Source organism: Hippoglossus stenolepis, chromosome 4 (genome assembly GCF_022539355.2).
Source record: "Hippoglossus stenolepis isolate QCI-W04-F060 chromosome 4, HSTE1.2, whole genome shotgun sequence".
Taxonomy (NCBI): domain Eukaryota; kingdom Metazoa; phylum Chordata; class Actinopteri; order Pleuronectiformes; family Pleuronectidae; genus Hippoglossus; species Hippoglossus stenolepis.
Window position 1 is genome coordinate 15,387,507 of NC_061486.1, and position 19,512 is coordinate 15,407,018.

The following is a 19,512-nucleotide window of genomic DNA, read 5'->3' on the forward strand; positions in this document are numbered from 1 at the left end:
TTCTTTTCTTCTTGTTTTAAACTGACATGTGGTCACAGTGGGGACCTGGAGTGATTATCACAGCCTGCAGGTAAACCTCCTGCGTTCAGAGCCTGTGTTCGATGGAGTCTGGAGGTTCGTTTTTGTCAGGAGGCGTTGTCTCTGTTTGGTTTCTCTGTGCTGTCCAAACGGTAAACAGTCCACGAAGGGAAAAAACGACAGCGATGAGGGAGAAGTAGCTGGCGTATATGGTGAACTGCAAAAGAGAACATGATTTAAAAGTAATATGTAGACGTGTAAACTACAGAAGCATATTGCAATCACTTGAGAAAAGATTTCTGCACCATTTTCAGAATTATTATTTTTTTCTTCATGACAATGTCCGAAATACAGCAGTTTTTTTTTTTCCCTCAAGTGAATGCAATACACTGCATCTTCTCATCAGACCACTCACCTGTGGAATGATGGCCAGGCCCAGCCCTCCACTGTCGACCACCACAGCAGTGATGATGGTCTGCAGAGCCAGTGATCCAAAGTTGTTCATCCCAAACACCAGCGCATATCTTTCCATCGTCAGGTCGGCTGCTATCTGGTACCTGAGGGACATATTGTGCTTGTTTTCTGTTTTCTTCAACCATGGGGGTAAAATATAAAACAAAATTTATTTCTTACATGGCTATTGTTATCAGCAGCATGTACATGCACTTGAAAATGATGTAACCCACGTAGCAGACCCATATGTTGCCGATGAAGGTCATGAGGAAAAGTGCAGCTGCCCCGAGTCCAGAGAATCCGCCCAGTGTGAGCTCTCCCCACTTCTCCCATCGCACCTCAGTGAAGCCAACACTGTAGGCTGCACCTGCACCTGCAGAACACATTGGTGTTGGATCATTGTAGAAGAAATTAGTGAAATAGACGCAGGGAGCATGGATGTGATATCTCACCAAAAGTAACTTCCCTTTTGCAAACAAATATAGTACAGTTTTGATATGGCTTAGTAGAAGCAAAAACGTTAAAGTTCTCTGTTCTGGAACCCTGTAGTTAATGTTTCTTACTCAGCAGGCTGGACACGGCCTCCACTCCTCCATTGTAGATGCTGAAGTTCTGGCTAGGCTGCACATGATCCCACAGCACCTGCGGGGTACATTGTGGATGTGTGTCAGGCGGTGGATTTCTTGCATTTGAACATTTCCAACCCTAGAATATCCTTTGCTTAATCTCCAGTATACAATTCAAACAGGGAGGATTGGCACAATTTAATCTGCTGCAGCCTGACTTGGTGACTTGTGATTGGTCCAATGGTTGTATGTCACATTTCCATGATGGTATGGCCCTTTTAATTTCACTTTCTCTCGTTTATGTCGGCTTCTTGACTGACCTGTACATAGTTGGTAGTCTGGTTATAACCACATGTGGCCATCGCCCACCACAACGACCAGTAGAGCAGCTGTCTGGAGGAGTAGCATTGCCTGAAATCCCTCCACAGCTGGAGGAGAACTTGGCCGCAGCTCTGTGAACCTACTGACTCCTTCAAGTCCTCATCTTTAGGCCCTTCTTCTTCCTTAGCCCTGATAGTATCTTCCACCGATTCTATGCTCTTGTCCATCTTTTCCTCTTTAATTTCCTCCAGGGATTTCATTGATGTACTTGCATGTTCTGCTACATCTGTTGTTCCAACTCCATTCCAACTCTTTGTGTTCTGTTCGCGGTGAAAGAACATGCTCTGCCGTGGCATAGGCAGGAGGCAGGACACAAGGAGAGCGATGGCGGTGAGCACCAGGGTCAACACCATGATGTTGTTGTTGGACATTAGGTGGAAGCTGACGAGCAGCTGACCCAGGACAGAGCCCACCGTGTAGCCCAGGAGCTGCACGCTGCGGCAGTAAGAGGTGGCTTTCCGGTATCTCTTCTGATCCACCACACTGAAACAAACCACATTTAACATGTCAGGTCTACACCAACACTCCAACATTTACTTATTCACCCTTGAGTACACGACCTGTAGATGTAGGAGAAATAGGCCACGTCACAGGCTGTCACCAAACTGTAGAAGAACTCCATGGCCTGCAGGGCGGGAACACTTCGAGTCCACAGCAGCATAGCTGTGGTGATGAAGAGCATCACACACTGGAACACCACCACAGGCTTGTACCGCAACCAGTCGGTCAGCAAGAACACCGGCACCAGCACAGCCAGGTAGGAGTACGTCCACACCGGTAAAATCTGATTATTCACCTGACAGAGAAACACCAGGGTGAGAGTGATAAGTGTAAAAGTATTGTTGTATGTAAGATGGGAACTTCATTGCTTCATAGCTCGGTTTTATAATCATGACTGGATTTTAACCACCACTTATTAACTGGTATTAACATTATATTACACCCTTAACTCTGACTTTTGTAGCACTACAACATATAAACATATTTGCGAGTATGAAACATTTGGCATTGCAGGGTTTTCATACCTCCTCTGTTGTCAGGTTCTTGTCGGGCCCTGTCATGTATAAGATGATGAAAGGTTCCATCGGCTTAACTGTGCTGAAGAACCCATAGATGCACAGCAGAGTGGTGGGGTACCTCCAGTCCGACCTCCACCTCTTCACTGCCTCCATCCTCTGCCTGTTTTCCTTCTGCTTCAGGCGAGGTGCTGTGATCCTCGAGTGCGACTCTCTCCGTCTTTGCCTCCTTGTAGGAAGCGCCTGAGGTTGTCTCGAGTGTTGAGCTTAGTTTGTCAATCAACAACCCAAGAGTCAAAGAGCAACACAACCTTGGTGACGGTCCAGCTCCAGCCAAGATACATGTGTTACAAAGAAGTAAACATTATCAGGGCATTATCTTCAATTAACTATTAATAATGTCAGCTTTACTGTGCTTTATGAGCTCCTCGATAGTAGAGATAATATGAAAAACTAATTAGTTCAACACTCGATTTTTGTATGGTGCCATTTTTGAGGCGATATGATAGTTTTGCACACGTTAGAGAACACTGATGAAAAACTGCAGAAATCCTCAATGTTTTTATTTCAGCCATGCCAAGGATCCATATACAGTACATCTTATCTATCTACCTGCAACTGTTGATGGTGACCACCAGGTGGCACTCTCTCCTCACATTTTAGTGTTCGTCATCCAGAGGGAAATTGAAGCTGTATACATTCATAATTAATTAATTAATTCAGCATGAGTTCATCTCACTGTCAAATATCCATGCTTTTCCCAAAACAGAATAGAAGTAAGACATGCATAGAAGTGTACAAACAGTGTTCAGCCACAGTGCAACTTCATCAACAGCAATGATGGTCTGCAGTGAGAGGGCTGCCAAACATGAGGTCAGATATAATCTAAAACTTAAAGGACAAAGAGGGTATGAGAGTTTACAATATGACTTGTCAATGACTGACAGAAAATTAGTATTTTCTAGTTTTTCACTGTTTGGAATGAGCAATGCATGTGTCACTTTCAGATATTTTACTATGTTGTATGGACAAATTGATTACGTAATGTAAAGATTAAAGGGAAAATACCTGGCAGATTATATGTTGTTGCAACTCTAAACCATTTTTTTGTGTGAAGGATGTTTCGCAGAAGGATCGTCTTATTTAGGCATTCATGCTTTAATTGATATAGGACAACGTAAGCTTGAAATATGGAGAGAGAGAGTGGAGACATGCAGCAAAGGGCCGGGTCGGACATGAACCTGCAGCCGCTGCAGGAGGAATCCAGCTTCAGTAAACCCACAAACTCACCTGGTAGAGAGATGTATTTCAGTCTCTTCATCTTCAGAGAGGAGCTCCTTTAAAAAGCTCCAGTCAAACTGCAGATTAATAATTTGACTTGGAGGAATACTACAATGAATTTAGGATGTAATGGCAATGAGAAGTATATAGCAGGATTTGAATATGATATAACCAGCATAGCATGCACAGACCCAGCTGGTGAGCGCCATCAGAAAGACAGCCCCTGCCCCTTCAGCTGAGAACATCGACCCAGGTCCCCTTCATGCGGGCCCCAGACGGCTGCTGCAGCATCTGGCCCAGTCGAAAAGAAAAGTGAAGTGATTAATCATTAGTCATTCCAGTGGACATCATCCCTGCCTGTGTTTTCTTGCTGTGATTCATTCATTCGTTAATCATAACGACAACATTTCTTTCCTTGATGTTGGTACAAAGGGTGAAATAACCTCTAAACAAACCCCCTTTTTTTTTTAGAGGTTATACCGTCATGCAGCCGCATGCCTGTGCTGGCCTCCACATCAGCCATTTATGATGAACCACTTTCACCCGACTCCTGGAATCTGCAATAATCAGAAGACCCATTACCTTCTGACTCTATCTCCTTAATTGAAGCAATTACTCTTCTTCTTCCTGTGCTGAGCCGGGCTGAATGTAAGCCAACATGGTGCCGCTACTCCTCTTCAAAATCGATACACATTTTCCATTTAAGCAGGTATCCTATATAACCCAGGATGGCATGGTTGTTTTTTTTTAATGGAAGTTTTTATAGGTCTGTGCCTTTCTCTTTCTGTTAATTGAACTCCTGTTTCAAGGTCTCAGTGTGGTGAAAGTCAGGGATCTCCTGCTTCTATCAAACTGTCTGTTCGACTGTGAGATTAGTGTTCAAAAGCAACTTCAATAAACTTCAACATTTTGTGTGTTCTGCATTAATGCTAATAATTTGGATGATAATATTGTAAATACATGGTGATACTGAATCAGACTAAAACAGTCCAGGACCAGTGAACAACCAGTCTTATTCCTGTAAGAGCTTGCAGTGGCCATGCCTCTGTTGTAGATGGTTGAACATCGTCCCACATCAGCTGGATGGAGTTGAGGGTGGTCACATATCCAGCCAAAACCCAATACAATGACATATTGGTATATGCCTGCATGGTCATTATGAAAAAGATTATGATTGTATAGGAACATAATATGAAATAAAATTAAAAAAAGATCATTCTCTCATTTGTTTATTTGCTACAGTAAAATTCCTTGAAGTATCGTACGTGACAAAATATGCTAAATGTGTTTTCAGATCTGAAGTCCAAGTGTCGCCTAAATCTGTAAAATTAAAAATACCTGGAAGAGAGTGAATCTCTAAGTAGATGGCTCACAGTGGCCACAGCTCCCCTGATGTGCCAGCCAGGGCGGCTGCCATGCTCCATTTTCTTTTTCCCTGAGCCAGCTCCTTCCGCAGACCTGTGTACTCCCGGCGGTCCCTCCTGCTGGGACTGAGAGTGCACAGCTGCACAGCTGCAGCCTTCCTCCCCTTGAAGATCATCCTCCTCTGGGGCTCGGACATCCAGGAGGAGACGAGAAAAGCCAGGCTCACAATCCCCAGAGTGAAATAGCACTGATGTAGGAGTAGTTCACTCCTGTCGATTAGAGATCACACGTTGTCACCTCTTATTAGCATTTTTACTTGTTATCCAGGCAAGAGTAATTCACTGTGGAAAAAAAGGCAGAGGTACAATATGCATCTAATATTTCCTATATTATGTATTGTTCACACTTGGATGCCCTAGTCCTGCAAGGGGGAGAAGCACCTGGCCAGTGCCGGCTCCAAATGTACAGCACATTATATTGAGCCAGCAGGGCACTGCTTGTATCCAGTGGGAACTGTAGGAAAAGTAGACCAACTCTGTGGAGGTCTCTACTTTAAAGTTGACCTGTTGATGGGACAAAACTGTTTGAGAGAGATCACAGACGATATGATGAAGTCCCCCTGTACCAGTAATGTACAGAATAATACTCTATCTTTACAAGTTCTGCTTGTGTAATATGCAGCAGTGCAGCAGCACCACATTGTGCATTTGAACAGCAGGATTGAAGTCTTTTGCATTTCATAAAATACCTTTTTGGTTTTTAATTAACTTGCAGCAACACTTGCATTTCTGAGTAATGAGTCCTGCAGCTTTGACTGCTCTGACTAAAACTTAATGTGGCATCAGAAACACTGTTGCTATTTGACTGTTTCCAATAAGATTGATCAGAGTTTCATAATGAGGGGCTGGCACCTCTGTTGTTTTCAGACATGAGGTTTGGAAAATGTTTGGAAAATTGGTTCCAGACATTTCAGTCAGTCTGGAGGACGATGAGGATAAGGACTCCCAAGTAGAAGTAGATCCTTATAGGGAATGTTTCCTACAGGGGACAACCAGCATAAAGTGTGAATCTACAGTAGTTTCTGTCTGGTGTCCATATCATCGTCACTCCTAAAGAGCTTCAGATATGAGATCTCAATAAAAGATCATTGATGAATACAGGCTGTAGTCTGTAAATAGATGGAAGTCAGGATGTGGGTCTGTCATCCTGACCTCTTCTCCAGAGATTGTCCTGTGTGGTTCAATTGCATATGTTAGAGGAGGAAGAGCTCTGTGGTTATTAAAAAACCCAGAGTGACAGGTCAACGGGGAGATGATGAGCCAGACGTCTTCAGTTTTGACGTCTTTGCTTTTTTAATTTCCTACAGCACAGCCTCAGTCCAGTCTGAGTACCTGGATTATCCCCTTTGTGCGTTGAGCTTTCATGAAGCCATCAGTACTAATCAGTAGCTGGAATTTTCAGACACAATCTTTATGATCTGCACGTGTCTGAGTCACAGTTTATGAGCCGCAGACTTTGACCTGGTATAGGAAACATAGGGCATAGTTGAAATGGGATGAAATGAGACTGTTTGGCTATCAGCACAAGACTTTGGTCTGTGATCGATGGAATCAGACAGGACACGAAGACAATTTAACAGAGAGAAATGAAACCTTCTGCTGCTCGGCAGGAATGTTCGCGTTCAGCCTGAGAATAAAGACATGAGTACGTAGTGTGGAGTGAAACAATGATATGGAAGAGCAGTAACAGATACAAAGCAGTGATGCAACATTTATTGTTTAATTCTAAAAACAATCCGATTAAAACAAGTTGTGAGGGAGTTTGGATTCAAAGTGTTGCCTGAACTCTTCCAATACATTAAGCCACTGCTCCATGAAAGATTTACATAGAAAAATACTGTTTCTTACTTACCCGGACAAAAAGTAAAAATAAACTAACTATAGCTACTACAAAAAATAAATAAAACAAAATACTAAAGCTTAGAGCGTAACAATACATCACCTTGTGTAATGTCCCTAAGAAAAGTACTATGTAAATAACAAATATTTGTATTATTATTTAATTTTATTGTTATTGAACAATTTTCAAATACACAAACAATATGGATCATTACTCAGATCCAAATACTGTATTGCAAGTAAAGGGCATGTGTAGCCGTGTTTATAAATGAGTGGGAGAGACTTAACAGACATGAAATTACAATATCTTAGGATGTAAGACAGTAGAAATTAATTCTAAATAAAATAAAAATAATATTTAAATAAACAGTTGAAAGGGTTAGGACTCTTACACTACATTACTTTATAGTGTATTTTTCTTTTTCATGAGTTTCAGTGCTTTGATGAAAAGAGAAATTCAACATATAATTAAAGTCTTTGTAATTGTCCCTGACGAGTCCTCACATAATAATGTTCTTTAGGCAGAAGTTATAAAATGGGTGAAACCGTTCACGATTCACTGCGCATGCGTGGTGGGTGCACGCGGGTGAGAGCAGCGGCTGTGTCGCCATGGCAACTCTTTGTTGATGAAGGTGAAGCCGCTTCAACAAAAGACGAAATGAAGCTCAAGCGGTTTCTTCTGCGGTATTTCCCTCCAGGTAACGAACACACGTCTGGACGTTACTTTGTCCTGTTTGTTAGGTAGTTGGTTGTTTTTGTGAATATAATAAGAAAAGTTTTAAACTTTGACAACAACTAGCTTTAGCATAACGTTAGCTTCTCTAATGTTGGTAACCGGACTCGTTAGCATCGTTTACCTCTGTTAAAGCTGCTTCTATCTGGATAGAACAGTCATGACTTAGACACACACTCAACTCTCTGTCTCTAGTGATAGTCAAGGTTTATATTTATGAAAGTTTAACTTTACTGTTTTACCAGATAATCACATTTGTGGCTCAGGAAGTGTTTGGAGTTTAATCAGGCTTCACATTCAGACTACTAGCAAAACGATTATTTCCGATGTGTGTATGTGCGCAGTCACATGTCTAGTACTCTTGTTATATGAACTATAATATCTTATATCCTTGTTAATTATGAATGTAATATTAAGATGATTTGCTGATGGGTTATATATAAAAATGAAGAAATGATCTTATGGCTAATTTCTTCCCAGTTCAAAGAGGTTAAATATGTTTATTTAAGGAAACACTACAGCTCATTAAAGTTTTCCATAGTATTCCACCACACCAGCAGCCTTTAACTCTGCTTCTCTCCATGATCAGGTATAATCCTTGAATATGAGAAAGGAGGAGATTTGAGGACCAAATCGATCGACCTGCTGGATTTGACTCCAGAGTACGTGAATGTTTGTGATAACAACACTGTGGCTAACGTAACCATCTCGTAAACAGCTGTCATTTTATTACTGAAATAGTTTGACATATTTTTAAAAACGTGTATGTGATCCATCCAATATTCTGATTTTAAACACTGAAACGCCCTTTACAACCTGCTGCATGGGTGAAGTTAAACTGTAAGTTGTACTAGTTGTAATATACATGTACAGTAGTCCCTGACTCGTTGATGTGATTGTGAAAATTTCACACACTCATAGATATCAGTCTCCTAAATATACTAGATTTTTTTTTCATCAAGATCCCTTCAATCTCTCCAGTAGTTTTAAAAAATATATAATCTTGTTTACAAATAAACAAATAATAAATTACAACAATTACATTAATAACAAACAACAAACGGATGAAACCTTTAGTCCCTCACCATAAGAAGAGAAGCTTGTACTTTACATTTCTACATTTTAGACTTTCTAAAACCACCATTTGTATGATTACGATTATTATTGCATGTATTTTTCGTGATTAGCAGCCCAAAGCAGCCCATAGAAGTGGAATAATATGTAATGCTTGCATTTCCCCACCACTCAGGACAAACCCAGATGAGCTGGTGGCAGAGATCAGACGGTCAGAGGCTCTGATCACAGAGTCCCGGGCTGATCAGGTCAAAGAGCTGATCCTTCGACTGCAGCAGAAACAGGGTCAGCAGGGCCACCACAGGTTCTGCTTCTTCAAGGTCAGTGGACTCATCACTGTCCCATAAACAAATCAACACACTGACCTGTCATCTCAGTTTTCAGGTTATTCCTTTAATTTGTCACCTGTCTGCTGTTTACTGAGTAAAGAAACAGGTTGACAATGCCCCATCCATAGGGCGCAATGGGTTCCTGAATGTTTTTAGCACATCTAGATTTCATATCATTGATTGTCTAAATTTTAGACTCTAAAATGAATGTGGTTTATATGTTTGACTCAGTTCCACATAGGGATTTGAATTTGTTTTGCATGATGACATCTTAATCAATATCAGCTAATCCCAGCAGTATATTAGCTTCCTGATTTTTTGCTCTTTATACCTGCTTGTTTTATCTGTTGATATTTAGCTGTTTGAGTTATGGAATCAGCAGTCACTTCTCCAAAGACGCACTAGAGAGCAGCAGTGGTTAGGTTACATAGTCTTACAGTTGGCAACAAGCAGGATGCTGAAGACGTGTGTGTTTTAGTGCATTATGGAATAAATAGAACACAACTGCTTGTGGGAGCGGTCCTCACATTAATACATTGAATTCAGATTAATAATATGTATGCATGGATATTATGTGGTTAAATCAGAAATTTAAAAATGCTTCCTTGGAGGTTATATATCAAATCTTTCCGTGGTCTCTTTTTTGCAGGAACTCAAGGCACACATACTGCCACTGACAAATGTAGCCTTTGACAAATCAGGATCAAGGTACGTTTATCAAACACACAAAGTCCTGACACAATGCACTTTGCTCATTTTCAAGATTCAAGCCTCTCTGTCACTGTGCAGGTTTATAACTGGGAGCTATGACAGGACGTGCAGGGTTTGGGACACGGCCTCAGGCACAGAGCTGCACACACTCCAGGGTCACAGAAACGTGGTGTACGCAATTGCTTTCAACAACCCCTATGGGTAATGAACGGTTTCTGCAAAACTTCCATAGTATCTGCATTTCTCTCTGTTGATGTATTTATACATTCAAAAGACATGCCGTTGTGACATCTTTTAATTTACAGCTTCTTTCCTCTTTATTGAACTTAGAGATAAGATCGCCACCGGCTCCTTTGATAAAACCTGCAAACTGTGGTGTTCTGAGACGGGCAAATGTTTTCACACCTTCCGCGGACACATGGCTGAGATAGTACGTATATAACAGTCTGCTATATTTGAAAATTATTCAAATACTGTTTATTTATAGTCAGTCATTACTCCTGCACACGGACAGAAGTACTGCACAATTTCACACTACAGGACCGAGCGCCTTCGGGTTGAGCCTGCGGCGCCAACTGAGCATTTAAACTGCATCGATAAACATTTTTATGTAATGCTTAGCACTTGGATAATATATGGTCTCTCTGCCAAATACTGTTTGGGTTTGTAGCAGGATCCAACACTATTAAGTGTAAAAGAGAGTTGTGTGTTGCGTAGGTGTGCCTGGCATTCAACCCCCAGAGTACACTGGTGGCCACAGGCAGCATGGATGCCACTGCCAAGCTGTGGGATGTGGAGACTGGGGAGGAGGTGGCCACTCTGACTGTGAGTTGTTCTTTTTTCACTTACTATATCCAAACGCTGCTCTCCCTCTCTTCTCTGCTATCAACGCTCACATCTATTAATTAATAATGCACTCATTAAATTTTCATCAACGTCTTAGGGTAATTACTGCTGACGTGAGTGTTGCAGCTCCTGCTGATGGCCAGCATCTTCTACTCCCTCATACAGAACAAACACCCATGGCCTGATGGAGGATGTTTTTAATAAGGCCCTAAAAACCCACTCCGATGGGAGTAGGGATTCTTCTTCATGTGCAGACTGCACGTGGGTCCGTGGTGTGACTGGTTGGGCGGCGGGATCTGTTTCTCTTTGCACCTCCGTCTTTTAGCACTTCACACCATGAAGAATCAATCATACTGACAGCAGTCAATGGTGCGCAGAATCCTATTTATTTATTCCTAGTCCTGATAAACTCTGTATAATGAAGAGACTGTGGCTCAGACAGCAGAGGGTGTTGCCTGTGAACTAGTAGGATGGTAGTTTGATTCCCTGGCTCGTCCACTCTACAAGGGTCCTTGGGTGAGATACTGAACCCATATTGCCCCTCATAGCCCCTGAATGATGTGCGATAGAAAAAGTGCTGCATACACAAACGCTGCATGAATGTGTGCGTGACTTGTACCGTAAAAAACGCTTTGAATGGTCAAAAAGACTGGAAAAGCTTCATAAATTCAGTTAATTTACCATATACTGATTAATATGTTCATCCATTCATCCGCCCGTCTGTAATCATTTCACTTTCAGAGCACAAATCTACAACAACAATTTTTAAACTTAACATTTAGTGATGCCTTTTGTTTTTATTTTGGTTTTCAGAAATATTACGACTTTAGCACCAAATGATCTGCTCCTCTATGGCTGTTGGGGAGATATGTCATGTCCTGATGATGCTTCTTTTTTTAATGAATACATTTACCTTTCCTTGTTGTGATAGTGTGTTTTCACACGTAACGGGAGACGGACGAAGAGAGGAAGTGAGACGATGAGGAATAACGCTCTTCCTTTGATTCCATCCAGGGTCACACTGCAGAGGTCCTCTCTTTGTGCTTTGACACGGTGGGAAATCAACTCGTCACCGGCTCCTTTGACCACACAGTCGCCATATGGGACGTGACTTCAGGAAGGTGAGGCGTCATCCATGTGAATCTGTGTGTGGCCTGTTCGTACATGTCACATTTTACACACCGTACAACACGTGCATGACGCCTATAGATTCTGCATACGAGTGCACAACTGACTTGATGCTGCTCTCTGTTCCCTCTCAGACGCGTCCACACATTGATTGGTCACAGTGGAGAAATCAGCAATGTTCAGTTTAACTGGGACTGCTCCCTCATAGTTACAGGCTCCATGGACAAAACCTGCAAGGTCAGCAATTTCTTTCATCTGTTCATTTATGTGATAGGGACAATGCTCATTAATCAAGAAATGAAATACTGTGAACAAGCCAGAGTTAGCTGTATAAGCACACTTCCCTTTTATGTCCCTACAGCCAGTTTCTTTAAAAGGCAACCTGAAATAAAATAAAATTACATTTCTTACATAAATGCTAATATCTACGGATAATTCATGTGTATTATATATATATATATATATATTCAAAATCAAACAATACAAAGAAACAACTAAAAACCTGCACCTCTGTGTGTTTTTGGCTCATTGAATATTTTGACAAAAGCTCTTTACAGCCCAAAATACACATTTATTTCCCACTGAAATAGTCTCATAGTAATGTTCATATAATTAGCATTATAAACTACTGCCATAGATTAGTGTTTGATGTGGCTGAGTCTTCTTCTCATTCATATTCACTCTCCTCCACTCCCGTCTCTGAGGCCTCCATCATTTAAAGGGGAAAAATGCAATCCTAATTCCTTAATTATGCTAAGATGAGTCATGCTCACAAGAACGATTTATCCACCTCGCTGCATTCCTCCCGGGGAGATGGTTTAAATAAAGCCACCCGAGATAACTTACAGCTACACGCGAGCATGTTTCACGAGACTATCGATGTGTATGTTCACATGTCTCTGTGTGTGTTTGTGTGTTACAGTTTTGTCGTAATGTGTTATATGTATACTATGAATATGTGTTTGCAGTTGTGGGAAGCAGGCAGTGGCCAGTGTGTGGCCACCCTGGTTGGACATAAAGAAGAGGTGCTGGACGTGTGTTTTGATTTGAGGGGTCACCTCATCGCTACTGCCTCTGCTGATGGTGAGATGGAACATTTAGTTAAAATTTTAAAACCTTTTACTCTCTCTGTGTTTTCATCACATGCCTGAGGTTTAGTTTAAATATTTTTCTAAAGCCATAAATCCTCCAGATGACAATATTCTGGTTCCCTGCGTTAAAACCCACATTTTAAGATGTTAAAGTACAGTGTATAGACTTTAAACTACCTTGTCTGTCCCTGTCTCTGTCAGGTACAGCGCGGGTGTTTAGTGCGATCACACATCAGTGTCTCGTGACTCTAGAGGGCCATGACGGAGAGATCTCCAAGGTAAACCACTGCCTCCAGAATAGCTATTTATCCACATCCCGTGAAAATATTATTTCACCAAACATACCAGCACCAAATGTTGCATCCATTCAAACACTTGTAATCACACATCCCCAAAGAGATGTTTTAACCTAGAGTGACAAGCAAAGGCAACTTTATTTGTACAGCACATGATCACACACAGAGGTCATTCAATGGGCTTTAAAGAGACAAAAGATATTTGAAAATATTTAAGAATATTTTAAGGACATTCTGAAAATATAGAAACACTTTAAAACCATAAATGAATACAACTAAATTGCAGGATTTAGTGATTAAGTGAAAATACAGTAATGTTTTACTTCTTAATATCCATTGGGAGCTGGTTCTAGCAGTGGGCATCATAGCGGTTAAACTTCACCCTGTTTTGTTTTAATAGGCTCCTGCTGATCTGAGAGACTCTTAGGTCCATAAACATCAAACATTTCAGAAATATAGTATTTCTGGAGTACTATGAGTAATATGCTGTTTTCTGAGTTTAAGTTAGTTCTATAGCAGCAGCATTCTGAATCAGTCGTTGCTGGATGTGTGTGTTTGTCCAGAAGTTAGACAAACACATCCTCTGGCATCAGTGAGGTCAGAATGGGAGAGATTTGACCCTTCTGCTGTTTGCCAGGTTTCTTTGTCTGCCTGAGTGAGTGCTTCCTGAAAGGTTGTGGCTCCTGAGGTGTTGAGGAGCTGCCTCTGTGTCCTGTACCACATCACACACACACACAGGCCGGCAGTAAGAAATAACCTGGATGGAGGATGATTCCAGAACATTATGACACTAATATCTCTCAAACAGGACAGCCCCCCTTCTCCCCTCCAGGCTTCTTAGCTATCATCGTGTTTTTTGTTTTTTATTTTTAATTGGTCCTTCCTCTCTTTTAGCGTCTTGCCCTTTAACTGCCCTGTTTTTCATTACGTCTCAGTCGCTCTTCTTCTTCTTTCACCTCGTGGCCTCCTCCTGTTTTAAATTCTGGAAATATAATTGCTGCATTTTTCAAGGAATGGCTGATTCTAAAGACTTTTGTGGATTCTGGTATTTGATGACAGGAATTCACCAGACCTTTTGTTTTTTTAAATGCTTTATCCCTGCAAGTGACAGGAATCCTTCCAATGTTGATGCTCCATTAGCTTGATGAGCACATTTACAATTAGTTTTTGTACAAAAATTGTTACCAATAGACCAAACCTACCCTGTTGCATAAACAGATTTCAACCTTTTATCTTACCACAAAACTGGGATAAATATCTTGCCATATTCCTAAACTTAAATTAAAAAGGTTTTGCAAACTATCTTTTGAGGTCAATGTTACATAGGCTTCAAACATTATTTTGTATCTGAGTTTTCCTTCCTATAACCTGTAGTATTCTTTTGACAGTGTTTCTCCAACACATTTACAGAGTTTATAATTGTGTCACTGCTCTCTCAGAGCATCAGTTTGCATCTTTTGAAAGCGTGTGAGTCACATGATGTTTGGCAGCGTTGCCCCGCAGCTCTGATCTGACACTCTGAAGCTGATGGTCTGAAAAGAAGTTGTGATCCTTGAGGCGGGGGCCTTTGCTGCTAACTTATCGTTTGCTCTCTGTAGAGGTGCAGTCCAATCACATGTTGTGTACTGGCTTATTTGGGATTGACATATTTTGGTTATTTGGGATGAATAATTTTTTAGATTTCAACTTTCAAACACAGTTTCAACCTTTCAAAGGCTTTTCCGTCAGTGTCAGAATATGGCATGCTATTTATGGCAGATGAAAGTAGAAACCCTCTTCTCTAGAGCTGCTTGTTGTTGCTCTTACACAGTGTTCATCAACAACACATTCAAAAACCAGCCAGTTTGAACATGTCTGCAGGCAACTTTGAGGAAGCATCACTTGGTAATTTTAGAATTGTGGAAACCCACATTTAGGAAATTAGTTTGGACATGTAGTGAACTGAAATAAGGGCCCAGCGTTAATGTTGTTTGTTTGTATCGTTGATGCTTTTCTCCTCCAACCATTTCTTTTTCTCTCCCTTCCTCTCAGCTTCCACTCATCTAGTCTCTCTTCGCTCTTCCATCTTTGTCAGCTTCTGCCCCAGTCAGTTCCCACTTGCCTGGGGGAGATGCTCCTTGGTGCTTGGTTTGGAGTTATGATAAAAACATACTTTACTTTCATGGACATCTAGAGCCGGCGCCATTTAATCATCCCTTCCTTCAGCTCACACTGTGGGGATATGAGACCATTCAGGGGGACAATAAGCCCCGGCTCTAACACAATCAGCTTCGGGCAGGATTTTCATAATACTCTGCTGGAAAAAAAAAATTCTTACTATGCAGTGCTGCTGCTTCCTTAATCCTCCTTAAGCATTTAAAGTTGAATGACCTCGGTGGAGTCATGCTGCTGACGTGATGAAAAAGTGATGAACTTCCCCCCTACCTTTGTCATTTAAAATATTTCTGGCACAATCTTGTACTCAACACCCTGTCATGCTCGCTCCTTCGCTCGTGTAGCACACTTCCGAATCAAACTGTCTCTCCTGACTCTGACACCGTCTTGGCAGATCTGGTTCAGCCCGCAGGGCAGCAGGGTCCTAACTGCCAGCTCCGACAAGACAGCTCGTCTGTGGGACGTTCAGTCTGGGGTCTGCCTGCAAGTCCTGGAGGGGCACACCGACGAGATCTTTTCCTGTGTCTTCAACTACGAGGGCGACACCATCATTACAGGTATACACTCTCATCACACACACACACACACACACACACACACATGCACCCGCTTTATATGACAGTCCCACATCCTCATCTGACATCTACAGTGCAGCCACAAGCAGTGAATACACTTCTCACCAGCCCTCATCCTTGTTTTTATACTTATTTTTTTTTACATTTTATTATATTTCTCCCTCTACTCTCAATTTTACTTGAACCCTGATGTCTTTTTCTGTGAAGTCAAATTCTTGTGTACATTTTACATTTGGCGAACAAAGCAATTCTGATTCAGATTTTTGATTGTGTCCTTCTGTGCAACCACCTGTTTGTGTCTGTGCTGTCCTGCAGGCAGTAAGGATAACACATGCCGGATCTGGTACTGATCTGTCCCTTCACCCACCGGAGGCTCAGACGGACATATACACTAACACAGCTTGAGCTCGTCCTAAACTGCACGACCCACTGTGAATTCTTTTTTAATTGTGCATTAGCAACTGAAACATCTGCAGCAATGAGGAGGTACAATAACAGCCTTGTTTACAGCATCTGTGTGAGGTGAGAAATGTTATTTCAAATCACATAATTGTCTCGCTAATGTTCCTGCAGTACTGAGTCTGTGTGTGTGATGCTTCACTGGTTCCCTGACTGTACTAACCTGATCTCAGATCTCAGTTTCTATATTTGAATATACAGAATCTGCAGGCGAGGGACACAATTTTGGGGCTGAAAGTCCTCTGGTTTTGGTTTCTAGTTTGACCAATCATGTGTGAGCAATTGTATGTGTATGTTTGTAGAGCAAAAGAGGCCAAAACACATTGACAGAAATGCATCGGCTATTGGCTTTTTAATTTATCTGCACTCATACTGTATGCAGATCGTTGTTAAAAGAGATTATCCCAAATGTCGTCTGGACCTAAAAAACCTACCAAAAGTACGAGTATTTGTGTTTTGTGTGGTAAAAATTCCACTCGTGGGATAAAAGCAACTAGTATTTGACTGTAAACACTGAACAGCTAACAGAGTCTTGGCCCAAATATCAGATGTCTACACCATAGCCCCCAAAATATTGGTCATTGACCCCAGAGGCTAATTCCTCATCAGACGATAGCCAATAGGTGCCAGGATTGGTGCCGACCTGACCAGCAGTTCAAGCTTTTCATTGACTGTGGCTTTACCAGTATGGTAACTTCACTCATGAAATATCATCTCAAGGACATTGAATCCTTCAACATCTTTTGAACAGCGTTTGGAATCCAGCTAAGTGGAGAATCTATGCAAAGTGGATCCAGACTCAGTTGTCTGAAATATTGTTACTGTTCAATACAACATGTTTCAGCATGAAAAGCTTTAGATTTCACTGTAGTAATAAATGGGCACTAAAGAATATGCTTTGTATATGTTTCACCTTCATGAACCCATTCTCAGCCAATAGAAGTGATCTGTTTTTGTTCCCACTGCCTTGTATTTCTCTGTGACTTGTACTAAGCAGTAATTTCAGGGAGCACAACACAATGATTAATGTTCTCAGTAGCTTCCTAGTTGGATTTCAACTGTAACCAAAAAAAGCAGTAGAGCACAAACCTCCTCCCAGGCCCAGCATCAACAAATTACACACACTGATAAATATCAGTTCCTGAAATGTGAAAGAGTTTTTTCATCAAGATCCATTAATTAGTCTGTGGGAAGTCTGTTTTCTTTTAGTGTCGCACTGCATCTGTGAGAACTTGGCAATACAATGTGATACTGATACTGATACTGACCAGTGTTCATTGCCTTTCTGCTGAATGTTTAGTGAGAATCGAGGCGGCTTGTATTTCACATCACAGAAATTTATTGATGTCAAAAGATAAATACATTCAGTTCTACCGTGACAGAGTTTACAGCTGAATCATGTGCTTCTTTTTTGTTCCTGTTGCTGATGTAACACTAGAGTACCACTAAGTAGAGAAAGAAACAGACTAAGTTCACATACAAATTAGACATTACAAACCTCACTCTGTCTGTCGGACATAGTGAAAGCTAAAGAGAGCAGTCCACCACTCCAAGGTGCAGCAGTACCAAATCTACAATATGTACAGTGCAGCTATCCAAAATAATCAGTTCTCAAGCAACGTGAACAAGATAACACACTCAGAACTGAACTCCAAGGTCACAACAGAGGTGGGATGTTGGCCGATGAACACAACAAAGACATGAAGATTTTGCTCATGTAAAGCAAATGTGCTATCAGAGGAAAGTGGGCTTATAACAGCCTCTTTTACTTTTTGAAATAAAAAGGTTCGAGCATGTGGAGCTGTGGGGAGAACTGAACCTGATTTTCCTATTTTCTATTGGTACTCTGCTTCACTTGTGTTCATTCAGAATAAATAAATAAACACTTAATTTGGTCGTTAGAATCTGTAAATATATTTTATATATATAGAATCTCGAGCAGTTAAAACCTGCCGACTATAATCTCTTGAAGGACACTTCATTCCCCAGAGGAACCTCCAACCTGTCGTTTACCTATAGTAAAGGGAGACTGGTCCATTCACGGCTGCGGACAGACAGAGAAAAATAAAAAAAATCCATGGAAAGAGTGAGTAGTGTGAAATTCTCAAGTATGCTGTTCGCGTTGTGCTTTCAGCTCGCAGCAGGCGGCGCGTACGCGTGTGGCGACACAGGGTCGGGCAACAGACAGGAAGTGTGAGTGTGCATTTGTGAGGTTTTTTTGCAGTAACGGGTGAAGCTCGTCTGGTCTACACGGTCTCCAGAAGCCAATCAAAAAGGCTGGACAGAGACCTGCCCTCCTCTTCCTCTTTCTCGTGCAGTTGACAGAAGCGAACCACGGCACTGAACAGGTCTGCGACCCGCCACGCCTTCTGACACATGAGGTGGACCACCCTCTGGAACTGAGAGAACACATGATGAATAATACATTTCAATATTTTCCACTGAAAAAAGCAATATATGATTGTTAAAATTGTACCTATAAGGCAGTAATCAAATTATATATCATTTAAAGTGAATTGAAAATGGAATAGTCTGTTACACAAGAGGTTATATAGTGTAACAATTCATCTGGAGCAATACTGTATCAAAGAATATCAACAAAATGGGAGGTTAAGGAAATGGCCAGCAACAGAGGATCATAATTAGAGCCCAACTGATCCGGATTTCTGGGGATTTCTGGGGGTTCGTCCAGATACTAATATCATGTAGTAAAAAATGTAAATCGATCAGTATCAGGAATCAGTTTCAGTTCAATTGATCAGTATCCATCTGTGTGTGTGTGTGTGTGTAAATAGAATTGTCAGTGATTCAGTCGGCCGTTATCAAACTCAAAATGTAAATGAAGTTTAATGTTTACAGTTTAAACATAAACTTTATTATGAATAAATATAAATAAAAAGGAAACACAAACACAACCTAATTTATATAACTTTTTTTCCTAAAACATAAATTAACATCTGTTAAACCTGTAAAATGAAAGTCTTCATATCGGCAGACATGAATATACCAATGATACAGATATATTTGTGAATGGTCATATGGGCCTGATTTTTATTAGCCGACCGCTCAATCTGTCAGGCTGTAATAACCAAGTAATGTGAATAACTACCAGTCCAAGTGTATTTTTAATTTGACTTG

At 41.1% G+C, this 19,512-nt stretch overlaps 3 protein-coding genes across 5 annotated transcripts in view; 1 reads left to right on the forward strand and 2 right to left on the reverse strand.

Annotated features, from left to right (window-relative positions):
* Nucleotides 1-85: 85 nt before the first annotated feature.
* On the reverse strand, nucleotides 86-2,590 carry LOC118105682 (thiamine transporter 1-like). Its single transcript, XM_035153457.2, has 7 exons — nucleotides 2,444-2,590; nucleotides 1,979-2,214; nucleotides 1,358-1,901; nucleotides 1,035-1,113; nucleotides 652-844; nucleotides 434-575; nucleotides 86-235 (listed from the first exon to the last, which is right to left on the reverse strand). Exons 1-7 carry the CDS (start codon nucleotides 2,588-2,590, stop codon nucleotides 86-88), a joined length of 1,491 nt encoding a protein of 496 aa, XP_035009348.2.
* Nucleotides 2,591-7,577: 4,987 nt separating this feature from the next.
* daw1 (dynein assembly factor with WDR repeat domains 1) lies at nucleotides 7,578-17,762 on the forward strand. The gene is made up of 13 exons (XM_035155324.2): nucleotides 7,578-7,676; nucleotides 8,301-8,373; nucleotides 8,961-9,105; nucleotides 9,764-9,822; nucleotides 9,904-10,026; nucleotides 10,156-10,255; nucleotides 10,543-10,650; nucleotides 11,686-11,792; nucleotides 11,934-12,036; nucleotides 12,768-12,882; nucleotides 13,092-13,168; nucleotides 15,735-15,897; nucleotides 16,231-17,762. The coding sequence occupies exons 1-13, from the start codon at nucleotides 7,637-7,639 to the stop codon at nucleotides 16,263-16,265; spliced, it is 1,248 nt and encodes a 415-aa protein (XP_035011215.1). The 5' UTR covers nucleotides 7,578-7,636; the 3' UTR covers nucleotides 16,266-17,762.
* The window catches only part of LOC118106624 (SPHK1 interactor, AKAP domain containing), a 105,709-nt gene continuing 103,887 nt past the window's right edge, over nucleotides 17,691-19,512 (reverse strand). For all 3 annotated transcript variants that reach the window (XM_047339693.1, XM_035155321.2, XM_035155323.2), the window contains one exon: nucleotides 17,691-18,773. In XM_047339693.1, coding sequence (XP_047195649.1) covers nucleotides 18,621-18,773 — 153 coding nt within the window. In that variant the 3' untranslated portion in view covers nucleotides 17,691-18,620. The remainder of the gene's footprint in view (nucleotides 18,774-19,512) is intronic.